At 35.7% G+C, this 26,868-nt stretch overlaps 1 protein-coding gene across 1 annotated transcript; it reads right to left on the reverse strand.

The window, feature by feature from the left end:
- Positions 1-146: 146 nt before the first annotated feature.
- On the reverse strand, positions 147-26,868 carry LOC140167039 (uncharacterized GMC-type oxidoreductase Mb1310-like). The gene is made up of 15 exons (XM_072190518.1): positions 26,671-26,868; positions 23,448-23,513; positions 22,168-22,313; positions 21,351-21,454; positions 20,220-20,266; positions 14,821-14,949; positions 14,184-14,300; positions 13,569-13,661; positions 12,076-12,141; positions 11,291-11,350; positions 8,836-8,933; positions 5,993-6,185; positions 3,664-3,716; positions 2,520-2,687; positions 147-1,687 (listed from the first exon to the last, which is right to left on the reverse strand). The coding sequence occupies exons 1-15, from the start codon at positions 26,866-26,868 to the stop codon at positions 1,561-1,563; spliced, it is 1,665 nt and encodes a 554-aa protein (XP_072046619.1). The 3' UTR covers positions 147-1,560.

Below are 26,868 nucleotides of genomic sequence, written 5' to 3' on the forward strand. Positions count from 1 at the left end.
TTTTTACTATCCTATAGGAAACTGAAAATTTATTATTGCCGAGTTCCGACTGATTTTGCTTGATCGCATCACATATCACATGTTGGACATGTTTGATGGCAAAGTAAATATTTGAAGTACAAAAAAAATCACAAATCACTCATGCAAATGGTACCCAGAAAATCTGTGAAATTTATTTTCAAAGATAATTGTTCCTGTTTAGTGGATATACAAATTGTGCTATAAATGTACATACTACCAAGTTCCTTGGTATCAAATCAAAAATTAAGGAGTGAAAATTATATTTAGTCCAGCCGAGCTACGGCTGGACTCTTATTATTTGGGCAGTTTCTGTTTCTTCTTCTTCTGTCAACATTTGACATAATTTGCTTTCGCTCCTTAATAAATTATTTGACCGATTATAACCATTATTATGTTTTGATGAGTCCAAGTGTGTGAAAATATTGGATCCAAAACATAATAATGATAAAACTGGATGCTCTACGCCCAGTATTGATTGGTCTCGCTATGAGTTAAAAAATATTGGACTCGACTACGTCTCGTAAAACTCATAGCTCGACCAATAAACATGGGCTCAATCTATCAAATTTTATATCAAACTTGGACACAAGCTCCATTACCCAGCCTTTACACTTGACATGACCCATTCGGGGGTCAAACGTCACGCATGACTAATTTTGGCTAAAATGTGATTTTTGCCAAAAATGCTCCTACAGATTACATGGTACAATTATGAAATTTGGACACTGACCTTGGCTATCGTCGGGGCCTATAGGGTAAACACATATTTATGGTAAAAATGTCATTAAGGGTGTTTTTCCTGCACATAACCAAATACCTTCAAATTGAATTATTTTCGTACAGATTACATGGTACAGAGATACGACTGACACATATGCATTCACATTAGCTGGTGTCTCTGGGGTAAACACAAATTTGAAGTTCAAGGTCATGCAGGGGCCAAACAGGGTTGATTACTGAAAATTACTTTAATATTCACTATTTGCTGTGATCATCAGGATAATGCCAAAAGGGCTTTAGCAGTATGTGCTTATAGGGTTATAATTAGATTTGGCTTAAACAGGGGGAGGGGTCTGTTTTGGGGTCAAAAGGGGTAAAATTCTAAAGTTTGTCCAATTTGAACGAAAATTAGTATGTGTGATCCTGATATGATTCAGAATATGATGGCTGTCATTTCAAGGTCACCAGATGTCAACCAAAGGTCAAAAGGGATAAAATTCCGAAGTTTGTCCAATTTAAATGAAAATGGGGTTGTATATGTAATGTTGATATGATTTAAAACATAATGAAGGTCATTTCAAGGTATCAGAGGTCAACAAAGATATTTTAGTAGATATATTGTTATTTGTGTATTGATTGATATAGAATGGTGTACACACAGCTGGGCGCAGCAGCTACGCGAACTACGCGTGCGTAAGTTGGAACTTTTTGACTCGCGCAGTAACAGAAACCGAATAATTCTCGCCTATTAAGAGGTGATCATAGTATAGTTCACATATACTAGATCGAAGTTTTGACATGAGCTTATTGTTTGGAATATCAAGTATTTCGTATGATGTCAGCTCCTTTCTCTCCAATCATTATGCATGGTGCGTTTGTATTACCTGACGTCAGATGAGGCATGATTGACGCATCCACAACACGTAATCCTGATATACCATGCACCCTGAGAATAAAAGGGGAAGATATTAACAAAAATTGTATTTCGCGATTTTAGCATCCTCTTTTCAGGATATAATTCAAAACATATCTACATTTTCAGTTGATTCGGATATTTCGCAATTTCCGTCTGTCGGTAGATAGAACATACAAATCGGATGATGTGTTTGTCAAACGACAGAATCTGCAAGAAACTTTAATGGACACAAACATTATCTAGTCCAAGATTTCTGATGGTATAAAATCATTTTTGTAGTAAATTTGTGTGATGAACACCTAATACTACTACTACTAATAATAATAATATATAATAATAATAATAATAATAATAATAATAATAATAATAATAATAATAATAATAATAATAATAATAATAGTAATAATAATAATAATAATAATAATAATAATAACACCTAATAACGCCTTATTGTTAAATTTGCACCTTCAAACATGCAAACCATCTCAAAAGTTAGGTATTTGTAGTAGGAAACTTTCTTTGGCGAAGGCACAGTCTCAACAATGCCTAGAAAAGCTGCTTTTTGCCTTGTAAAAGTACGTAATTTTTCGCCATTTGCTGCTATTCCTTTTCTCCGATCAGCACCAGATAGATCGGTCTTCCTTTACGCGCTATTAACCTGTGTAAACCAATCAAGGATCGTAATTGACTGTGACATCAGACGCGATAAATTCTTTTGATCTCTGTCTTTAATTATAAAGTGTTGATTCCCTTGTTCGCTAATTCAACAATAATTCATGCGTAATGTTTACCAAATGACGAATTCCGACTCGGCTGCTGCCGAACTCATTACAATATAAGTATAATAAAGTATATAGATCACCTTAATTGAGGATCTACAACTGTAGTCGGGTCTTCCATCTTTCCCATTTTGCACGTACCGACCGGATGGAAAAGGGTGAAAGCAAAATGGCGTACGAAATCCTCTAGATTCTCGTCGGAAAACTCGGCCTTGTGACTGTCTGGCATCTTAAGCGTTAACAGCTTTGTCCTACGTTGTTAAATAAAATAGTTATCAAAAATTGAAATTATAAAAACACTAAAGCGGCTATGGAAATTCCCTATTAATGTAGCACTTTGAAACTTTCTATTTTAAAAGTATTCGACGTAACCACGGCATACATGTACTGACGAATCTAAGATCTATATAATTAGTATAATTTAGTATAATAATAAGTAAAATAATATCATTAGAGGGTCACGTACTGCTCGCACTCTGACAATCATATAAGGAACTTCACAGGTACAGTTTGTCCTCTTTGAAGTACGAAGTAAGGTACGCACATTTTGCGTAAGCGTATCGTACGTCGCGTGTTAAGACGCTCATGCAGTTCTCAGTGTCTAACAGTGTGTTAATTCCTTTTGACAATACGGCGCGCAAAACTGTGTAATTTACTGCGTACTTTACTTCGTACTTCAAAGTGCAGTATCGGGACTGTTTATATTAATCTGGTATTTGTCAGTATCAATTGAAGACCTGAGCGCAAGAAGACCGTAAGTCCACTTGGCCCCTCAAAATGTATACACTCAAGTTGCGTATAGTTTCGTATAGTTTGGTAATGTTTTATACATGTTCAGGGGCCAAAACAAATCTTTCACAACCTTTCATGATGTTTTCACCCTGGATAATGTATTAAACATTATAAAAGCCTGACAAACTATACGTAACTTTAGTGTATACATGTTGAGGGGCCAAGTGGACTTACGGTCTTCTTGCGCTCAGGTCTTCAACTATACTCCCAATAAGCTATAGGCCTATTAACTAATAAAGTGAGAGTTATTAAGCACTCTCTGTGGTAAGATGTTATCATGGTCTGCCTATACTTACCTACATACAGAAACCGAAAAGTGATTAAACATGTGGTGCTTGATTCCGTACATTTTCCGTTCAATATTGATTTTTTTTTAAATGCTCATTTTTATTTCTATAGTTAATATAAAGATTAAAGGTGAACATTTGAACGTACCCGATGGTTTTCATGCTGATAGTCTCTGTACATCTCTTCGCTATTCGAATTCCCTGCAACACAAAGTAACAAGTCGATTAATGCTGGTTTCATACTACCCTGCCGCTTGCCGCTGAGCGGCGTGGCGCACGCGTATTGCAGACAAACGGACACAATCAAGCCTTGTCATTGGTTGAAACGCCCTGCCAATTGCCGCAGCGGCAAGCGGCAGGAAAGTATGCTGGAGGCTTAAGACATCTGTCACTCAATACCGATAAAACGCGGCAACAATAGAGGGCAATAAATATACTAAATTCACCACTCACATTTCAAAGCCACTAATAATTCATCAAGATGACTTTTTGTAATCTTTGCTTATCACGATGATTGAAATAGAACAAATTTTATGAAACTCATTTTTATTTTGCACGAAGAATGTGAAAAGAACGCGTTCATAACGACGGCCATGGGGCGCAACACTTATTCATCGTCCCATAGTAACACGTAAGAATAAGTTTGGCATCAAATTTAAACTCTTTTCCGTAGATTCCACAACTTTTGATGGTATAATTATATCGAATACCATTTTAGTTGTATTAAACCTTTTCAGGACACACGAGATATTGTCACAGAGGTTTGGATGCTATCAAAACATTAACAAGTATTTTCACTTTAAATCACTCAGTATTAGCTCATATGAATTCGACAAGTCATTGATTACATGCAGAAATAAGACAATTTAATCTCAAAAGCGATACTCTGTTGCGGATTAGGACAACTTCTGACTTTGAAATGTGACTAGTGAGTTTAGCACATTTTTGCTCTTGCTTGCACCGCGAAATAAGGGGAAAAAAGCAAATGTTCATCGATTATGTCGTCAAAAGTTTTGGAATCTACGGAAGCTTATTCTTACGTGTTTCTAATAGGACAATGAATAATAGTGTTACGCCCCATGTAACGGCCGTCGTTTGGAAATCGCAAGCTCTCCAACGTCCTTAAGGGCTCTGGTATGATCGTTTGGCCAGTATTATTTTTTTGTGGGACATGAGAGCACGTCAGACATATCAAACTGCATTCTGAATATGAAGAATGTCCTTCTGATATCGAATAATTCTGATAGTAAGTGATTAAAATTTTACATTTTTGATATAAAATAGTCCTCGAAGTAAACTTTATCAACCTTATGATATGCACTCAAAGTGTATATAGCTAAGATAAAAAGCCGACGACTAATTGAAAATTTTGACCTTTCGTATTGAAGATATTTTTTCCCAAAACACCAAAACAATTAGGTCTTTTTGGGAAAAAAATGTATACCTCCAATATGAAAGGTCAAAATTTCCAATTGATCGTCTGCTTTAAGTACATATCATTAGATTTATAAAGCTTACTTCGAGGACTGTTATATATCAAAAATTTTAAATATATTAAATTTTAATAACTTGTCATAAAATTTGTATTACTAGTATATCGCGAATTTAAAAAAAAAAAAAATTATTTGATATCAGGACATTCTTTGTATTCAGAATGCAATTCGATACGTCTGATGTGTTCTCATGTCCCACAAAAATACTATCCAAACGCTCAGAGCCCTTAATGCGACTATCGTTGAACTGGCAAAATTTGACCCATACCCATTATGGGTCAAGTGCCCCCTACCTGTGCCAGTTTTTTACCAAAACCTCAGAAATTCACAACTATAATACTAGAAGGCGGCTTTTTAATTTCCATGTGCCTAAAATCAAAAGTTCAGCTGGCACTACTTTTTATTACAGTGCAATTCGGGATTGGAACATGCTTCCAAATGACATCACAAATATCCCCAATCTTAATCATTTCAAGAGTGCAATCAGGAAACTTTTCAGTAATGGCTAATTTCCAGTGGGGTCTGTTGTCCATTGTGTGCTTTCTTTCTTCTTTTGTTTATACTCTTGCCTTTTTGCCAAAATCTTTCTTTCAAGGACCCCATTGGAAATAAGCCTGAAACATTGGCTTTATGGGTTATCCGGTTCCTAGTGTATTTTTATCTTCACATTGTATATCTTTTAATTTCTTATTTTGTCAAGTGTTATATTTATGTAATGTATTTTAAACTGTGCAATATAATATTTTTATGTATTTTGTATTATGGAACCAAATAAAATCAATCAATCAATCAACTGTGACAGGAATTACAATACATTTTTGGCTAATATGATTAGTTTGAACCAAGCAATTCAATAATTATTAACAATGAAAAAGAGAATTTCTTCATTTTGGGAGCCAATGGTAAATCCGGCCCTGCTTTATTATCAGTTATTCTTGAAACTACACACGGTGATCTACTACTAAAATCACGTATAAATAATACCTCAACAAGTACTTTGACATCAAACGGGTCTTCAAGATATCTGGGGTCTATAAGCGGTGGTTGCATAGGATCCCTGCTAGCCAATGTAATCTCGCCAAAACTTCTTGGGTGAAGGACTATCGGTATAAACGTCATACCGGCCCGACGATATCGGCCTTCTCTGTCCATGTCGTATCCCATGTTAGGATAAAATCTGTAGGAAGACCAAAACTTACATTCGGTTAATGTTTTCTACTTCTTGTTACTTTCTAGACTGTACGTATTGCATGGTTCTTGAAACTGACTCTAAAGCTGAATCTATTCGCCGTAGAAGTACTGATCTAACAGGATTAATTGCCATAGCGATAGGTAAAATCAATTTTTGATTATATTGCTATGCACTAGACGTACGCTGTAAATCTACATCGCACTGTTGATTATCAACAATTGGCATAACAATCTGGATCGTAATTCTATGGAAATTTCACATTATGCCGAGTCCATGAACATTTGACTCGCACCTGCACGATGTAAGTGTCTTTGAAAAGAGCGGTACTGTATTCAATCCATGATTGCATACACAGACATGATAGGTGATGAGTGCAGCCTACTTCTAGTGTAGGGCAATGTAGGCCAATCAAATTAAAAAATCACCCATCACTAATTGCGACAGAATTAAATCACCATTTATTTCAGAAAAGTCCCCAAAAGTCCAAGAAGTGGAACAGTGCCTAATTTGCATCAATCCAAAATGGCCGCTTATGCAGGTGAAATTTCAAATTTGATTAATTGTTGTTAAAAACCATACCAATGTATTCCTTTCGTCATAAGGATTTAGAAAAAGTATAGTTGACATATCTCCGTTATATATTTCTTGAGTTATGGGGAAAAGGTCAAATGTCAACATTTGGATTCCACAGGGGGACAAAAATTGAAAAATGCTCTGATTTTGATAACAAAAATGGTTTCATATTGCTCCGCTTGCAGAAACATTTAAAAAAAATAGTTTGCCATATTTCAGGTGGATTGTTACCTTGGCAAAGAAGATCGAATTCCATTGACACCTGTTGACCATGACCTATTTTGTGATGCTACCTATGTAACAAAACATCCAAAACAATGTAACTTTTCTCATTTTGATTTATTTCTGCCCAAGGAACAATTTGAGACCAAGTGGATTAAAGTTAGCATATTTCCATTGTAAACGACTGTGGACCCAAAAATTTGACCTTTGACTTTTTGCCTATAACTCAAGAACTGTATGTCGGAGACTGGTCAAACAATACCTTATGATGAAAGCAAGACATTGATATGGCTTTAAACAAGATTTGACCAACTTTAACATTTCAGCAATAAGCGGCAATTTTGGATATGCAAATTAGGCACTATTCCACTACTTGGACTTTCGGAGACTTTTGATATTTTCTTTAATAATATACTTTTCTGAAATGTATTGTGATTAAAATGGCTTTGCCCTGACCTCAGACGCAAACTAGTCTTTTTAATTCGGTCTTCAATTAAACGCCTAGCACATAAAGTAAATACTCAGACATTTAATCAAACAAAAATCCAAAATAAAATTTATATGTTATGGTTAAAATAAATATCTTCTTAAAGTTGGTACCTTATTTGTGAAAATTGAACAAAAATGATGTAGATATCGGGACAGAAAGTCCGTTATTGTCCAAATAACATTGATGATTACATGCATGAATGAACTCAAACTTTCTGTGTTGTACTACTTATGCCACTTATTCGCCAGAGAAGTGGTTACATAACTCCCTGGTAACTGGATCACGCACCTTTTGAAATCGTTAGTACATCACATAGACTTTGTGTTGCGATCATTTCGATTGTTGTGCAGAACTCAAAAGCGTGATCCAGTTGACATAGTGATAATCGGATTACACGCAACACTTCGCTGGCGAATTACCGGTAATAGGTCACTATAACCGGTTATAAGTCGCTTAAGGGAACTGGAATGAGCGTTTTGAGCGTTTCGACAGCATGTTTTGTGGGACATGAGATCACATCAGACCTATCGAATTGCATTCTGAATACGAAGAATGTCTTTCTGATATCAAATAATTTTCATTTTATGAAATTCACGATATAATACAAATGTTATGACAAATTATTAAAATTTGATATTTTTCATATTTTGGAGATATAACAGTCCTCGAAGTAAATTTTATAAACTTAATGATATAGTCTTAAAGTGTATGTAGCTGGGAGGAAAAGCCGAAAATCAATTGAAAATTTTGACCTTTCATATTGCAGATATGGATTTTTTCCCCAAAAGACCTAATTTTTTTTGGTGTTTTGGGAAAAAATCCATATCTTCAATACGAAAGGTCAAAATTTTCAATTGATCGTCGGCTTTTCATCCCACCTACATACACTTTAGGTAGAAATCATCAGATTTATAAAGTTTACTTCGAGTACTGTTAAATATCAAAATATCAATTTTAATGATTTGCCATAAAATGTGTATTACATTGCAAATTTAAAAAAATTAAAATTATTTGATATCAGAAGGCCATTCTTCGTATTCAGAATGCAATTCGACATGTCGGATGTGCTCTAATGTCCCACAATAAATACTGTCCAAACGTTCATACCCCTTCCCTTAATACCGGTAATAACTCACTTATGACTTTCGATGTGGATGATAACAGACTTTCTGGCAAACTGGCAATTGAGGTATCAGATACTATAGAGTTTCTACCCGAGATCTCTGTCGTTTCTTGCTCAATTTTCACAAACTGACAAAGAGGTGTCAAATTACAGTAGACATCTTGCATAAGAAAATGTAGTATCTTATTGTGCCTGGTGATGACAATCATCTTTACAAGTCTACTTACTTTTTAGAGTTCAACGGGAAGCCATCTGGTTCATCGATACCAAATGTGTAAAAATTAGAGACGGCTCCAATATGTATATCTGGCCACGAGGTTTCCGGCTACAACGTTGGTTGAATGTGATAAAAGCAGAACATGAAACTAGTGCTGTTAACTAATACAACACATTTGAATATAGTGTGATGTGCCCTGAGTAATTTTATTTGATTATTCATCTTTGTTTACAATTTAAAATCTTTTTCATGAGACATTTTGGGAAACCCCCTATCATTCATCAAAACAAATTGAATCATTTCTAATTTTGAATATTTGGGAAAATCCCTACTATTCCAGAAAGTTCAGTGTATTGCATCATGAGGGGAATTTCTGATAACATTAAGTAAGATGACATCACATGGGATTCCCCTCAGGAAGTGATGTCACGGGACTCCCCTCACGAAGTGATGTCATGTGAAAGGTTAATGTTATAATAAAGACTTGGGACTTCCATTTACATGTTGTTGTGAAAGTAGCAATTGGCTATTAATAAAATGTGTATTTTTCAGTGCTTGGTATATAAGAAAATGTAAACTCAATTTTTCACAGTTGAATGTTGTACTGGGCTAGCTAATGTGCTTACAGTCCATTTCCTTCAAAGAAAGGAAATTGCAAACCAGAAATATTTGATGTAGTCAACGTACTACTGCCTGCCAGTGTTGTCGGAGAGGATCTAGTTTACGTCACAGCGCGTACCTCTTCTAAGAAAGGAAATTATATTCTTCTGTCGACTTGCTGAAGTCTGGTTTTATTTATGAAACAACACATCGGTCAAAGTAAGTGGAAACAGCCTGTTTCAGAAGAAATTGTGTGACAGGTGAAAATAGCACTATTTTGGAGATAGAGAACGGCCCAAGGAGTTAAGCGTTTGGAGAATTGCGCAAGGAGTTAAGTTAACATTTCTGAGCGAGGATTTTATACGCAAAGGATTTTACGCATGGGATTCTAACTGCAAGTCTTCAGTGGACTTCGCTGAACAGTGATCTTCGCAGGTCAAGTGACCCAGGATATACATCAAGAACATTGAGAACAAGAACCTTACAATCAGCTACAAGATGAAGGCTGCCGCATAAGTAACTTTGCTAAATGAGTGTATCTGTACGTATGATTGATTGTATGTGCATTTGCTGTCATATATTGTACCAATCGTAAACAGTGTTTTTTGTTGTGCATTCTGAGGTGAATTTGGGATAAAGGTGCTTTTGGCCTTGAGTCATTAAGCGGCTCGTAACAATAGACATATTATTTTCTTGTTCCGCGTAATCGGGGGCGTAATGTCTAACGCATGACATGCAGAACGGGAGTACCCATAACATGACGGATCGCGCGGAAAAGGCTGATGGCCTCTATTACCACATTTTTCCAAATATCTCGGGCAAAAAAAAAGCACGACATTTGTTGCCGTCTGGATAAAGATAACAAAATAAGCTCTGCTTGGCGCCAACGTTTATTAATTACTACACTGACTATCACCTCTCATGTCTGAAACCCTACCAATCATCATATCTTTCTTTCTTTTATTTTTGAAAAAATGTTGATATGTTTCAATTACTTATCGACGTTGCAGCCAAAAACCAAGGTGAGTATTTCTGGTTGAAATGATTTAATTAATCACATTTCTAGTCAATTTAATGAGATACAAATAGATTTTCCACCTACTTCCGGTATAAAACGAAATACCTTTAAAAATGCCACTGCTCCCACAAATTACGTAGGACGGTGATGCATTGCTATTATCCAGTGTCATACACATATTTGAAGGTCATTAAGGGGTCACTTCCGGTATAAAACCAATTTGGGGTCAAAAGTCATTAAGGGGTCACTTCCGGTCCAAGAGGAAAAAACCTTCACAATGCCCCTACTGACACGTCATGCGACGTGCACACATACATTGACGTTAGCCAATATCTATGGGTTTTTAATAGGTTGTGAGGTTTAAGATCATTAAGGGGTCACAACACGGCTGCAGTTTTATACCTCATCTTTGTCTAGTTTATTTTTTTTAAACTAAAATGAACTTCTGCTATCTGTTTGCACAAACCTAAAACAATTTAAAATCCCCGCTATTCTTTTTGCCTTCCTTTTGATTTTGCAGGGTAAGTCCAGTAGGACTAAAATCCGTTGGAAAAAAATTTGTTGCAATTTTTTTGACGTAACCCCCCTTATTTTCATATATTCCCCCGTCTAGTGTAAGATTATCGAGGTGTCATGCTTATGTTATGACGTAATAAAGGATATCTGAAATTGATTAGTGTGTCATTTAAAAGATAACGGTACATATACTTAAACTAATCATCAATAAATTATACCAAATTCACTCATGCGTGAATTAAAAAAATGTAGAGAAAGCGAAATTATATTATTTTTGAAATTGTCACTGATCGTGAATTTATACTAAATACTAAGGAATTCAATATTATACCTCATGTCCCGTCTTGACAAAGGCTGCCGCTTCATTTCCGTTGTTGCACGAAGCAAAAATCTAAATTGCAAATAAAAAAAAAAAAAAGAGTCGTGTATAAGTAAAATTGCAAGCCTGGGGCCAATTCTTTTAGGCCCCAGTTTTGTTATGTTTTTCCTTTTCACTTTTGTTCGAGTTGGGCATTGTAACGTGGCCATGATTATTTACTGGTCTATCTGTCCGAAGTCTATTTTGACGTGTTCTTAATTTTGCCTACACAGTATGTGTTTAAAAAAATTGGAATTATAAAGAGAATTTATGAAATACATTATTTGTCTGATTAATTGTCATTTGCAAAATTATTTCATGCTATAAAAATGTCACTTAAGGTCCACCGTCTCGATCGGTTGGGTATTAAAATCATGAATATTGCGACACATCTGAATTATATTCCCTAAAAACAATAAATATTGGGCAAATGTTATTTGTTTGTTTATTCACCTAGGTATAGTTCCGGGCTTGGGTCCCTAGAAAATCCAGATTTAAAATTACAATATTATAATCTGGTTGAACTCAATCAACTGAATAATTTGTTGTGTTGATTATGATGCCCAAAAATATTTGGATATTTTCTTCATAACTAAGTATTTTTGTCAAAATTTGACCACAATTTCGTCTTTACCATTATAAGCATATATACTTGTATACTTTAGACCGTTATGGGTCCCAATAGTTTTCATAATTCCAGGTTTAAAACCATCCATAAAGAAATTATAACACATTTTATAATTAATATATCAACGTACCGTTTCCAATGTATGCACACTATCTCGTTTTTCTACATCTGCCTTAAGCTGTACACCTATGTGATCCTAAGTATGTAGAATTGAAATTAATGTTATGTTAAGTATTCATTTATGCCATAATCAAGATAGTAACACAGCTACAAAAATACATTACAGCAAAGATAGTAGCAGATGTTAAGGCCGCTACTTCACGTTGTTATATTTTACAAAATTTAATGTGTTATCAAGTTACCATAAAAAGAAATGCCCTGGGAATGGCCCTTTATAATGCGAGTGGGGCCATATTGTACCTATTTTACCCCCTTTTAACTAAACAGACTGCATCTTTATATTAATAAATTCAAAGTATAGTAGAGACTATTCTGGTTGGCTTGGTTTGTCATTTTTTCGACACCACAGAATGTATATACTTGTATAAACATTTCTGTAAATTTGAAATCATGACAAATTATCCGTCTGATGATCGGTATACCCAGTGATCGTAAGTGAGGGTATTCCGTGAAACTTTTAGTAACGGTTGCCTTGCCAGAGGTCTATACTTTGAATTTGTTCTACAGCTCACCTGTAATGGCCGGGTTTGAGCACTCTAAATTGCAAAGTTAGTCGTTATATTAATACATTGATTTTATAGGAAAATGAGTCAAAGATAAGGGCCATATATACTTCCGTTGATCTTACGGTTCTGATGTAGCATATTGTATATTGGAGAATATCATTGTGATTACTACATAGCATATCAATTTGTAAGCGCTCTTTTTAAAAAGTCATAGTTCGTTGAATTTACAACCGTATGACAAAACAGGCGAAAATAGTAACTTTTTGCACAAGATTTGCAATTTAAAGAAAATTGACCGTTGCTCATTCTAGTGACTCTAGTATATGGACAATATAAGTTTGCTTTTTCATTTAATGACATAAAATTTGAAAAAAAATGTGCATGGATAGGTAGTTTTCAACAGATTTTCCACATTCGCTTTGCTATAACATTGAATTGTGTTATCTGTTGACCTAGTGACGAAAAGTGTTTTTAGGGGGAAGCTTTCGTTTGATATAAAAAAAAAAAAAATTCTGATTGGATGAAGGGAACACTTGAGGTTTCGACAAAAACCAATCAAACCCAATTTTTAGCTAGAAGTTTCACAGCTCTTACATTGCTATGCACTCAACCGTGTAGTGTAATCAAAGACTGTGGTGGAGAATTTCACTGCTTGTTGTTCTCTGCTTGGGACGAAAATGTGTGCTCAGGTGTATCGAGGTGGAAGGGTGCGCATGATGGTTTATAAGAGAATCGTTCTTGTATAGAAACCTTTCCATATGCGACGAAGAGTGAGTATAGACCGCCCACTGCCACACCCCGATGTATTTATATTGACAACAGACCCGTTATGGACTTTTTAAAATATTGCGAATCACTTTTAATGGTTTCAAATTTGGTTGCTTCTATACTCTGATATTCATAAGTATACGCAAATCGAGACAACGTAAGTCTTTACCTGTAAATTCTGTCCGACAGGAAGATCAGCTATGCACGTAATTCCGTGATTCTCTAGATGTGCTCTAGGCCCGATACCAGAAAGCATCAACAACTTAAAAGAAAAACGTATTAATGATGAAAGCGGCAGCCGCGAAGAAAGAAAACACAGACAAAAAGACGAAGCTGTTTAGCCTAAAAAATGCTATATTTTTTGTATTACTTCCAATTAAGGCAAATGGAATGGTGGTACACTGTAAAAACAACGGATCACACTTACTAAACACTAAAACGCGTTTACATTTATTGATGGTTTAGTAGCACTTTAACATGTTATATCAGTGATATAAACGTGTTTATATTTTTATCACAAATACCTCTATAAACGTGTTCTGGTGTTAATCGTATGCAACGCCTCCTAAACCTTTACGTGTAAAATATAAAAAATAAACATGTTTTTAGTACAGTGTTTATTAAGTGTTATTTGTTGTTTTTGCAGTGTAGCCATATTTGTTTCTCGTTGTAGCTATTTAAGTTAATGCAGTGTAACTGTAAGCCTGCCCCGCTAAGGAATATTCTAATATTAATAAAGGTAGGCCCCTACACCAGATTTGATGTAGTTGATGAGATGTGTTACCTGTGGAGACTGAATAGAGCCTCCAGATACGATCACCTCTTTTCTTGCACGACACGTTTTCTCCTTGCCATCTTGAATAAAACGAATGCCAACTGCTCGCTTGTTGACGATGTCAATCTGAAACAAGAGATAAAACCATTTTAAAACTCTTTATACTTTAATATTTTGGTTGAGATATGCAGTATTTACATGTTTACATTATAGATTAAGTCTACAAATCGAACTTTTTTGGTCCTCCCATTGTTTACAGTTTCAAGTTCAAGTTTATTTCACCATCATCATATCATAATTATAGTCGGTAACAAAATATCAAGAAAAGGATGGTAGGACAATCAAAAGAGCAAAGCTCGAAAGATGTGATTGCCCTCAGTGCAAAAACAAAACGACGCCTACAGACAACAGACAAGGACGTGGATGCAAACGGCAGACTGACAGGACTAGTGCAGACGATGTCAATGGCAATGGCATATAAAAAAGTCAATTGAGAAATATATAAGTATGCATTTTGTGCACAAGGGATTTGAAAACGTATTTTGGTGTAATATTCCATGTTTTGCAAAAGTTGCAATAAAATATCTCTTTGGTTTTATGTCTGAAATTTAAAAAAAACATATGTCCCTACGATACGTGTACCAACCTTGGTGACATGGACGCGTGTGAGGACTTGAAAATTAGCACGACTTTTTGCAGGTTTAACATAACCATCACCGCAACCACTTCTCTTCCCATTTTCATCGATGTTTGCTGGATGTTCACCGAAGCCGACCTGTCAAGTTGTTAATAAAATCAGAATATAAGGAAAACATCATGACCCTCACTATGACCCCAGAAATGACCCCATAGGGTTATACAGTGGGTCAAAATTAAACATGCTCCGACCATTCGGCCATCGTGCCAAGGGAGCTTCATGATTAAGCTGGCTAAAACATAAGCCCACATTTAAATTTATCTCCTCCCTGCAAATAGGAAATATTTAGTCAGAGCACTTGTCTTGTTTCGCATAGATTATGTCAAATCCCTCATGTATGGTGCCCGCGAAATGGACCTACACTTTAAAAATATTTTACTCAATGTGTGGAGTAAAGTGGGTTGAATAATAACTTGAGTAAAGATTGAGTCAACAAAGTACAAAACACGAGTTTCCGTAAAACCTCTCACTCGAGTAAAGCCGCGAAAGTCATGTCGAGTAAAGCGGATTGGAAGTCTAGCTCAACGCTGCGTTAACTGCCAAGTTGACGCAATGACGGATGAGGAGCTACTACGCGTCGATTACAGTCGTATGTAACGTCGCGTTGTCGACCCACGTGCGTATATACCAGCGGAGTTGCAAGCATGGCAGACTTGTATGATCGGGGGTTTGGGTGTATATTTGGCCGGTCAAAGGGGGGCAAGCAATTTTTGTTTTCTCATTCTCTCAAGAGTTCTTTTCTCAAAATGAGTTTGTGGTTTTATCCTTTTTGTTACAGGAAGAAAGTTCTGCAACTATAACTTTGATGAGAGAAACTCCAGTTGGACTACCTGTTATCTGAGGGGTAAAGGAACCAAGTGGACTACCTGGTATCTGTGGTGTAAAAGACATTATGAACATTATCAAATGTATGCTTATGTGAAAAGTAAATAACCAGATTGTACAAAGGTCAGAAAATAAAATTGCTCTGATTTGCATAAAATGATGCAAATTGTTCTGCTCTATCACTTTTCTACTTTAATTCTGATATAGACGAAAAATTCGTAGCTATTTGAAAGACAGTTTTGGAGCTATTTTATTTTGAACACTTGACATTTGACAATAACAATATTGTGACAGTGACACACGGGTAGTGACATTAGAGGGCTTCTGATTTTTTAAACATGTTGAGTGACCTTTGGAGCCATACCATACAAAGTGATATCACTTGGATTGGATTCTTCAACAAACCAGAGAACCAAAAGAAGACAAAAACAACTGTGTTTTGTTTGCACAACATATTATGTTCTTGTAGATTGTGTGTTATTTAAATGGTAACAACACCAGAGTTACATGAATCTTGATTGCATTCTTTTAAAGTGTGCCATATAGTAAAAAAATCCGGATCAGAGTTTTATAAAGTACGCAATTTTACTCAACATGGAAGGAGTTCATTCATTCATTCATTTCATTCGGCTGCGAAGCAGGCGACTACAAAGTTTCTCCATGCACTATGATCTGAAGCCAAAGTGGCAATGGCATCTGGCAGTAGAAAGTTGTTGAAATCCCCCAACCGTTTTTGCACGTTAGTCAAGTAGGATGTTCTTTGCCTTCCAGGTCTTCTTTTATCATGTAATGGGGTGTAGAGAGCATATCTTCTGCATGGTTCATCTTCCTGCATACTCAGGATATGTCCCAGGAATCGTAATGGAAGGAGTAACCTGCAGCAACATGATGAGTAAACATTTTGACAAGCATACATCTAACGTATTACTCATCAGATGAGTCAACTTAATGTTGCTCGACAGTTGGGCAAACAGTATGCTCAATATCAGTTGAGTCAAATACATGTCGCTCAACAGTTGAGCCAAAGAATTTACTCAAATGCAGAGAAAAATATTACTCCTTGTAGATTGAGTAAAGTTTTACCAGCCTGTCATGTAAAACAGGTCACAGCTAAACGGTTGAGAACGGTTGAGTAACAGTTAACTCAACAAACGTATTGACTCCTTTACTGAGTAAAATGTTTGCTCAAAGGTAGAGTAAAGTTGCAACTAATTCGTTGAGTCAAGTTTACTCAGCAAATGAGATATGACCTTTTTACTCAGGTTGAGTGAAATATTTTTGGAAGCAGTCGCAGGCTTCATTCACACACCTGACAAAACAAGGCTCTGTACAGTTCGTTCAAATAAAAAAGCCGGGGATTGCTGTTTCACCGTTTTCGGGCCCAAGGTCTGGAACAAGCTCCCTGTTTATGTTAGAAAAGCGTAATCTGTGGCTGCTTTTAAGCAGCTTCAGAAGCCATACCTTTTCCTAATGTGTAATTTATTGTTGTTAACACAGTGTACTTTCATTTTGGAATAATTTAATCCATTTTGTTTTAAAACTAGAAAGTAATTTCACATTGTGTGGCAAATATGATTTTGAATGTCCAATGCATTATCCATTCAAAAGGAGCACCCCTTTCCAAGGCTATATGATTAGGGTTTGGACTAAGGTTAGGAATTGATTTAGGATTAGGGTTTGCCTGTTAAGGGTATGTTAGGGTTAGGGTTGTGATAAGGGTTAGGTTAGGGTTAGGATTAGGGTTAGGATTAGAATTACGGTTAGTGTTATGGCCCAGGTTTAGGGTTTAGGGTTATAGGGTACCGTATGGGAGGACTGGGGTCTGCAATTACCTCGGATAAAATACAGTTGTTTTTTAACAAGAAATGTTGTCATTGGTGGGGGTGTGTGGGGTGTGGTGGTGGTGGTGGTGGGGGGGGGGGTGTGGGTGTGTGTGTGTGTCTGTCTGTACAGGTACATGTTAATATGGCTATTGTAAATATAAGCCTGTGATGAAGAATGTGGTCTTTATAGTACAAGGACAAATTGGCTCATTAGAGGCCCTGCATATGACGTATCATCCCGTAAATATGGCGGACTAATCAAATGCATTCAACAAAAGCATGATTGCAATCTACCGTGACAGTTCGTCTCACACACATAACCCTACACTTCGATCAAATAGGTTGATGACAACATTTGATTGAATGGACTGCACTCCGCCATAACTACGGTGAAGGACACCGGTTCAAATCCTTTGTTTGGAGCCAATCGATAAAAGAATGCAAAGCCTCTATGCCACAGGCTATATGCATACCAATGTATTATAGATGTACATAATTTATGAGAAATTTTTGGTGGGTCTGCTTTTCATTGCAAAATTGCAGTCATGTTAAATTATCGCAGTTTTTTGAATTGCAACTTCCTACGTACAAAATGACGTTTAATTGACTCGCACCATTACGCGTCTGGTAAAGCCGTGAAATTGTGCCTATTTAGAAGATAAACTCTTGATGCAGCTGTAATGTACACTATCACTATACTTGTAATATTACTTATCATGACCAATCCACATTTAGCCAAAATTATGCAAATTTCTGCTCATTTTAATGCTTACTTTTAGCCAGCCATGGTTTTTTCTGATACTAATAATTTATTTGATTTGGTGTGATCCGCCCGTATGCTAAGTAAAGATTTGTTCCAAGTCTACCATGTTATAATACTGATAATAACAATAAAAAACCTTTTTAGACTGCAACAAATCTGTCCTAAAACATTGTATCGATTTGGATAATGATTTGGAAATTCACAATCATATTTGCCACACAAAGTGTATTTCTTTGAAGTTTTTAAAAAAAAAGTAGATATAATTACATCCAAAATAAAAGAATTCAGTGTTTTGTGTTTTTCATATGAATTTTGTTTTGGAGCAAAAGCGCTGTGTTATTTGTAGAGCGCTATTAGATTATAAATAATGACATTGCGCCACAAGTGTGTAAGTTCCAACCGCTGGCTTAAGACAGATTTTGCTTGAAGAGTGGAATCCATCCCTTAGGAGCGTAAGGCCAGGATGATAAGAAGCATTTTGTTACGAGTCGTACTGGACTCAAGGCCAAAATCACCTTTTACCCGAACTCACACGAATGCACAACACAAATACACTCTGTTTGCTTAAGCTAACAAAAATCTAAGTCTTTAATTGAAAGTAAAATATGATTGGTACAATATATGACAATACATGCACATATACAATAATCAAATATAATCACACTTTAACTATTTAGTACTTAGCCAGCATTCTTCTTCTTGATGGTAATATAGTTCTTGCAATGTTCTGGACGGCTGATGTATTTTCCTCATTCACTTGTCCTGCGAAAATCAGCGAAGTCCGTTGTACACCTGCACTTATACATATCCTTGCGTATAAAATCCTCACACAAAAATGATGCTGTTTTCTCAAAACAATGATCTCCTGGCGCTACTTTTTCCAAACGCTTATCTCTTTGCGCTGCTTTCTCCAAATAGTTATCTCCTTGCGCTGCTTTCTCCAAAAATGGTGTTTCTTTTACCAATCACTCTTTCCACAGAGAACAGGCTTTTTCTGCATTGCTCGACTGTATTTGACAGATGTGTTGTTTTAAACTACCAGAATCCAGCAATTTGACAGAAGAACTTTAACTTTTTTGAAGCACGAAGACAACACCTTCATGTAGAGTTTACAATCTCTCATGACATTCTGTAAAGTCCAAACTCAAGCTTCCAGCTTTTATACACCAGAAAACCCAAAATCTATTAATAGACCATTCTGTCATATTACAACACCTCATGTCGGTGATTCCCAAATCTTACCCATTTCACAGTCCAAGGGATTTTCCCAAGATTATTAATAAAGAGAATCGTCTAGAAATGAAGAGGGGTTTCCCCCAACAATCTAAAATTAGATATGATTCAATTTGTTTTGATCACTTGATGAATGAAAGGGAATTCCCCTATAACATGCAAATACAACCCAAACTCTTGCATGATTACTTCCAAGGTGTTTCCCCGTGTCTCACACTTCTCATGACATACTTTCAGCTTGTAAACAAAGCTAAATAATTAAATTAAATTACTCAGGGCAGATCAAAATGAGTAGAAGATGTAATGCTGTTGTAAACACATATAGGTTTTCTACTCGTTACTGATTTTAGGTTCTAAGTGGCGATTGTCTTAATGAAACAGTGTGATATTCATTACTCATGTTTACTGATCCAAATGGCGCAGACAATGGCAGATTTGGCACATTTTGTTTGAGACCGCCTTGTCTTTCAAAGACAGTTACTCAACTATGGAATAAGTTATGGTAAAAATATTTGATTGTCATTTTTGACAGGAAAGTACAATGTTTGTATTGATATGAAACAATATGGAAATAGATTTTAAATACTTCTGATATATAGCCGTTTTGGAGGAGTTTTACCCAGGGGATTTTGACTGGTCACTTTCAGCATATTAAAGTTCCAATAACGAATTTATCTATTAATAACAATATTAAATTGACTTACGTTCTGTCCTCCATTGATATCGATGATGTCGTAACCCAGCTCCGTTCCTATCAATTGTAGAAACAAATATATATAAAAGTATACTATTAAGTTATATTTGGATGCATTAGTCAACCGATAAAGATAGCTTGTATCAAACACAATAACCAGGCAGCAGCGTAATAAGACTTCAAGAATTATCCAAGTCTACTGTAGCAGACCTTAGGCCAAAAAAAGTTTGTTTCCTGTAGCGCGCGCATTTCGTTTTTGACGGCTTATTGTGCGCATTTGAATTTTTTTTACTTACAAAAAAAAAAAAAAAGGAAAAAAAAGGATTTTAGGCGCCAGCGCCCTAAAAGCAACACATTTTAATGCATAGTACCATTTTTTTCAAAAATGTTTATACTTTTAAAATTTTTCCGCCCTTTTTTCTGTACTATTTCTTTTTGCCGCCCCTTCGTTTTTGCCGCCATTGTTTTTGCCGCCCTTCTTCTTCCGCCGCCCCTTGGTTTTGGCCCCCTGCTTTTACCCTGGGGCTCGCGCACCCAAAGCCCCCACCCCCAAAAAAAAATACGCGCATGATAAAACACTACTGGAGTAAACATTTATACATTACACAACAAACGAGCATAGTGAAAAACTACTGCAGGTTGAAAGGGGGTCTTAAATATTTTTAATATGAAACAATATGATTTTTGTTTGTGTGTCGAACAAACCCACTGAAAATTCCCATTCTAATTTGCAGCGAAAAGGGTTTTTTTCCATTTCAAGACATGGATTTAAAAAAAACCGCATTTCGCATTTGACTTTTTGGACCTGCTACAGGAAACAAACATGTTTTTGTTTTTGTGTGTGTTTTTTTGCCTTATCAGTGTTATTTGCCTTGTTTCCCAGCCTGGCTGACCGTGCAAACGCCATCTATCCTTCTGATCCAACAGCTATAAAAACGTTGGTGGCTCACTCCAAAAACCGCGGCCGTCGGCGTGGCGCAGTTTTTGGAGTGAGCCATCGACGTTGAAAATTTAGCTTAGCTGTTGGATCAGAACAGGATATTATGGCGCTTCCATTGTCAGAGGTTGAAGGCATATCAGTGATGATAAATTAAAAAGTAGACCAGTATTGTCCTATGATCATAAAAATAAATATACTTACCGGATTTAACGAAAAGTTTGGAGGCTTCTGATTTGCAATCGGGGTGGTTTGTGATGGTTATTGGTCCACCTTCATTATGAAGCGGGGAATCACAATAAATATCGCTAGTTCATAAACAAAAGTACGAAACAAAATGCAGATGTAAGCATCGGCGGCCAACACTTAATGTTTAACGCAATAGTTTGTAGCCTACAGTTGAAGGGGTGGGTGTAATATAGTCCTAACCCTCCCCCTTTTTTCGGTGCACTTGTTACTGGTTTCGAATCAGTTGCAGTTAAAACATATAGATTGGACAACTACTTAATCCATTTTTATAAAAAGTAATCCTTATATTGTACTTATTAAAATAATGTGTAATCTTTTTTGCACCAATATGAACTTATTGGCATGAATACAGCTATTTTGTGTTCCCTGTTTTTCTTCAAAAAAGAAATGTGGGTTAGCACTATATTGCTACCGACTTTAAACCTGGGGTCCTAGATTTTCTATGAACAACAATTTTGATCTGGAATCATTGAGAATGTGTTTCTTACATCAACAACGACCAGATTCGATTTTTTTTCAAAGAAATATCCATCTCATAAGTAGTTCTAGAAACTTGTGTGGAATTCTTGGGGCAAAAAGGTCCTAACCCTCTAATTTACAAGTGACCGGTTTGTGTGTAAAATTGTACGAATGATTTCAACAAAACAGTTAGTCTGTTGAAGAAATCCTATACTTTATGCTTGTATACCTTACTTATGGAAATTCTCATGTACCAATTGTAAGCAATAATAGGCCAAGTATTATAGAAAATATTAATATTACGAACAAATACCATTTCCAATTTTCCAATTTCAAGAAATACGGCAAGACGCCTTCCCATCCCCATCCATCTGCTCCTAGTCGTTCCCAAGAATCGAAGTCAGCAGCATGGCCTCGTGACCATACCATACTGTTATGAGCACAGCATCCGCCAATTACCTGAAAATAACGTAAGAAACACGATGCGAGATCTATTTTTTTTATATATCAGGGTAAATAGGCTATACTGTTAATGCTCGATGGAAAATAATTGAAATAAATGGATTTTTATAACAAGTATTCTGTTTGGTACCGCATGATATTGGGTCTTATCTAATCACAGTCTACGCTAAGGCCAAAAAAAAATAAAGTTTGTTTCCTGTAGCGCGCATTACGTTTTTGACAGCTTATTTTGCGCATTAGACATTTTTTTCACTTATAAAGAAAAAAAAGCCGGAAAAAAGCACAAAAAATAATACAAAACACTACTGGAGTAAACATTTACACATCACACAACAAAGTACGAGTGTAGTAAAAAACTACTGGAGAAAACATCACACATTTTTTTACAACCTTTTTTAGCTGCAGGTTGAAAGGGAATCATACATATTCTTGAATATGAAGAAATATGATTTGTGTGTGTGTGTGTCGGAGACACCCACTGTAAATTCCCATTCCAATTTGCAGCAAAAAAAGTTGTTGTTTTCATTTGAAGACATGGATTATTAAAAAAAAAAAAAAAACGCATTTCGCATTTGACTTTTTTGACCTGCTACAGGAAACAAACATGTTTTTGTTTTTTGTCCTAATATGCAGTAAGCCTTGCCATATGACGCTACTGTGACGCAAGGAAAGGATTAGGCCTAAGGGTAGACGAGGTATTGTTGGTCGAAGCAACCTAACAATTTATTTTCATTATCTAGATCAATATATTATTGAAAAACAACACCTTGATGTTTTGCAAAAGTTCATTCTACAAATCGTATACTTTGCAAACTTGCTTAATTTATTGTTGTAAATGAGTTATGTACGTTTTACAAAAGTGTTGTTGTTTCAGCCCTCTTTACAACATAGCTCAAGAACCACAGGACCTACAAAGGTATATCTGTGATATTTGAATTCTTCTACATACTCGCTATGAAATGATCAATGCAATTTTTGCCAAAGCTCACTACCATTCGCAAGGTGCTGTGAACTACTAAATCGCAACAGTTTAAAATAGTTGCTAATCTTAATATATTAAGATATTCGTATGAGTTTATAATAAACACAACAGTTTGAATGACCCCCAATTACCAAAAAGAGGCAGAATACCTTTCCTCGCGGCCACGATGACACTTGGTTCTTGAATCCTTTCTGGGACATCTTCTGAGGGACGGTCTTCAATCGTGGTCAGTATGCAAAGCAAAGAATGTTTTAAATGTTAGTGGTTGTGTATCATTTCAACTCATTTATTTTTGTTTCATGTACAAGCATAAGATTTTGGAGGTAATGTTAAATGTTAGTTTTATCCTCGAATACTCAGTGCTATTGATTGGAGTAGACTTTTACAAGTTGTTAACTAGATTAGTAAATTAACACACACAAAAAAAACCCGTATGGGTAAAATTCTTTATTTCATCAAAGCAAAATTTGTATTGTAAATTTGGCAAAGAAAAAGAAATAATAAAAAAAAATGAAAGTTCCTACAATGCTATGTTATTGTATTTTGGTGACATTGTTTGTGACCACTCAAACAGGGGGTCATCGGGTATTATTTAAATTCATAAACTGATACCAGGAATTCTATTAACTGGCACATAATCGTCACTATTGGGAATACATAGGAGTGCCCCTTACCGGGGTGGTTATGCGGGGACGGTGCGGGGGGGGGGGGTTGTATGTAACGGTATAAATCATGAACAAAATTGTCTTGTTACCAAATATTCCTAAAATCACGAAAACTACAGACACGACAAAAATGCTCCATGATTCATGATAATATGGCCATGTCCTGTACAGGACCGACGGATAGTTGTCAATATTTCACGACACAGTTTTTGGGTCACGGTCATTATTGTTTCCTATCATTTCACGCTTATCTGAATTTACTTATCTTTTACAAAGGTTACAAGAACACTTCGATGCAACGTATCAGTGCAGGGCGCCAATTATATTATATTCTTTATATCATGAACAGGATGTAACGATAAAATTTACACAAAATAGAATTACACAAGTATGCCGCTTATTTCATGGTTTGGCATTTTTATCTAAGAGTTTCCCGTCACCGCCCTCACTTCATTTTCTGACCCTCACTTGAATTCATTATTGTGACTATTTTAAATAAACTTTTGAATCTCATTAGGGCTAAACATCCATCTTCAAGTGAGTGAGTGGCAAATAACAATACATTTTACATACGTGTTGGTCATATAATGAAAGGCAGAAAAATAATGAATAATGAAAAAGTTACCTCACTTGTTTTCAGAAATTATGTGACGGGAAACTCAAAATTGACTGTTAGTGGCCTTATAACGTGATTGTAACTACCAGTAAACTATACATTGCGAATAAATATATCTAAAATTAATTACCATGCTTTTAATGGATTTTATACTAAGTATTGGTAAATAGTAAAACACAGAAAAGGTATTGAAAAAAGGACATAAATTTGGAGTTTATATGAATAAAAGATTTGAGAGGAATTCGAAGGAGTTAGATTGTTATGGACATGGTGGGTTAGTAAGCGGAAAATGTTGAAGGTCAGGTCAAGGTCATCCGAGGTGAATTGAGTATAGATTGTCAGATTGTGGATAACAATTCTGCCCAAAATTGTTAAAGGTCATTTGAGGTCGACTAAGTATATATTGTGTTGGATTGTCAGAATGTTCAAAGTGGTGTCAAGCGCATTTGATGTCAACAGAGCATCGATAGTCTGATTTTCATAAAACGTGGTGCATGTAATCACAATTAGGCCCTAAGGGTCAAAACCATCAAGGTCATATCAAGGTTAACAGTTACTGATAATAGATAGTTGGATTATCATGAAATTTGGTTGATATGAAATCCCTTAATTAAGCAGCAAACATTCTTAAGGTTATCTGAATATAGATTGTTGGATTGTTGTAAAACTCAGAGGATGTGATTTCAATTGAGCCGTTTGTTACAAGTATGACTTAAATGTAGACCAATTTCCAATTCAGCTTTCGACATGAAAATGTTGAGTATTTCCTAGTATGTCATTGGTGGTATTTACCAATAAATGCCAATATTTCGCATTCAAATTTACTAGCTTTCCAAGTACTTGCAATGCAAAATTATGAAACATGATCTTCATCCATGGCGTTGTCTTTTTAAAGACATTTCTTGTTATCTATCAAGATAATTTCTTTAGCCACCAGATAAGCTCTGAATAATTGCCAAGCTACTCCGCCTCATATTGTTTACAAGACGTCTGATGCGTCTCTGGTCTATTGCTGCCCATTCCCGTCTCAGAATTGGTTCCAGTCCAATGAATGTTTTTGTTAGCTTGATCCTCTTTGTCTACTCGGTTCAGGTCTGGAGATTTGGCAGGCCATAACATACGATTGATGCCTTCTTGTTCCATAAACTGGTTGGTTATCCTAGCCCTATATGGAGTTGCATTATCGTCCATCAAGATGAAGTCTCTTGTAACCTTGCATGTTCAAAAGGTGAGATGTTACGAAGATGACCAGCCTAACCTGACTTAACCGTTGAAATGGACAACTTAGCGGGGCATTTAAAATGTGTTAAATCTTCATGTTTCAACCAAGGATTAAGTGAACATTAACCTACGATATGAATAATGGACGAAACAAAACGAAAATTCCCATGAAAGCAGAGCAGATTTCCTTCCATTATACTGAATACATATCAATAGAATTTACTGCAACTTTCAAATCTTGGGTTACATTGATTAAAATGTACGCTGCGGTGTCAATATTTAGACAATTGCTACAAATGAGGTGTCAAAATGCGCAGAAATAAAATCTGCTTCCAACGTATTTTAGAGATTTGTAATACAATTGCCCGTTTTTGAATAATGGCCATTATTTAAGGGGGGTTAGTTACTTTTTTTGAGATGTTTATAAACATATAAATATGAGAATAAATTAATTGAATGATTGAAATATATTAAAATGGTTCTAATACAAAATTCTTACAGTTAGGCTATGTATTTTACAGATATCCTACGTATACTACACTTCATACAAAATAAAAGTACCCTGTTCATTTATGTATCATATAATTTAATGGCCAAAAAGATAGATAATGAGCCTTTTCAGTCATTTTAGCTCATTAACTATTATTGATCAGTGTACTTTGCCTTAATCTATTAATTTTAAAAATATGCTCAGACTAGCATTTCATATTTTCCAGAAATATCCTCGTATGGCTAAACGGCCATATGTTTTTCCTAGCAGAAACAAACCAATAAATACGAAGTATAAATTATTTGCCTAATTTACAGTTAGACTATGTATTTTACAGATATACATGCACCACACGATGCTTTTACAGTCTATTTGTTTACCTCGTACTGCCAATCCATTTGTGTTTTCCGTAGTGATGCTTCTTCACTTGGCACAGAAATAGATGGGAATTCTGCATTAGAAGGCCCAGCTTCAAATAAAATCACTTCATTATCAGAATTTTCTGATAATCTCCCAGCTACTACACAACCTGCACTACCAGCACCAACTACTGCAAAGTCGCACATAAAATCAGCCAT

This window comes from Amphiura filiformis, chromosome 12 (genome assembly GCF_039555335.1).
Source record: "Amphiura filiformis chromosome 12, Afil_fr2py, whole genome shotgun sequence".
In the NCBI taxonomy this organism is placed as follows: domain Eukaryota; kingdom Metazoa; phylum Echinodermata; class Ophiuroidea; order Amphilepidida; family Amphiuridae; genus Amphiura; species Amphiura filiformis.

Bases quoted from the DNA above. Each gene is read 5' to 3' on its own strand.
- LOC140167039 (XM_072190518.1), bottom strand. From the start codon at position 26,868: ATGGCTGATTTTATGTGCGACTTTGCAGTAGTTGGTGCTGGTAGTGCA. The intron at 23,514-26,670 runs GTAAACAAATAG...CCACGATTGAAG, and splicing joins AAATGGATTGGCAGTACGAG to ACCGTCCCTCAGAAGATGTC. The intron at 1,688-2,519 runs GTGATCTATATA...TTTTATTCTCAG, and splicing joins GTTGTAGATCCTCAATTAAG to GGTGCATGGTATATCAGGAT.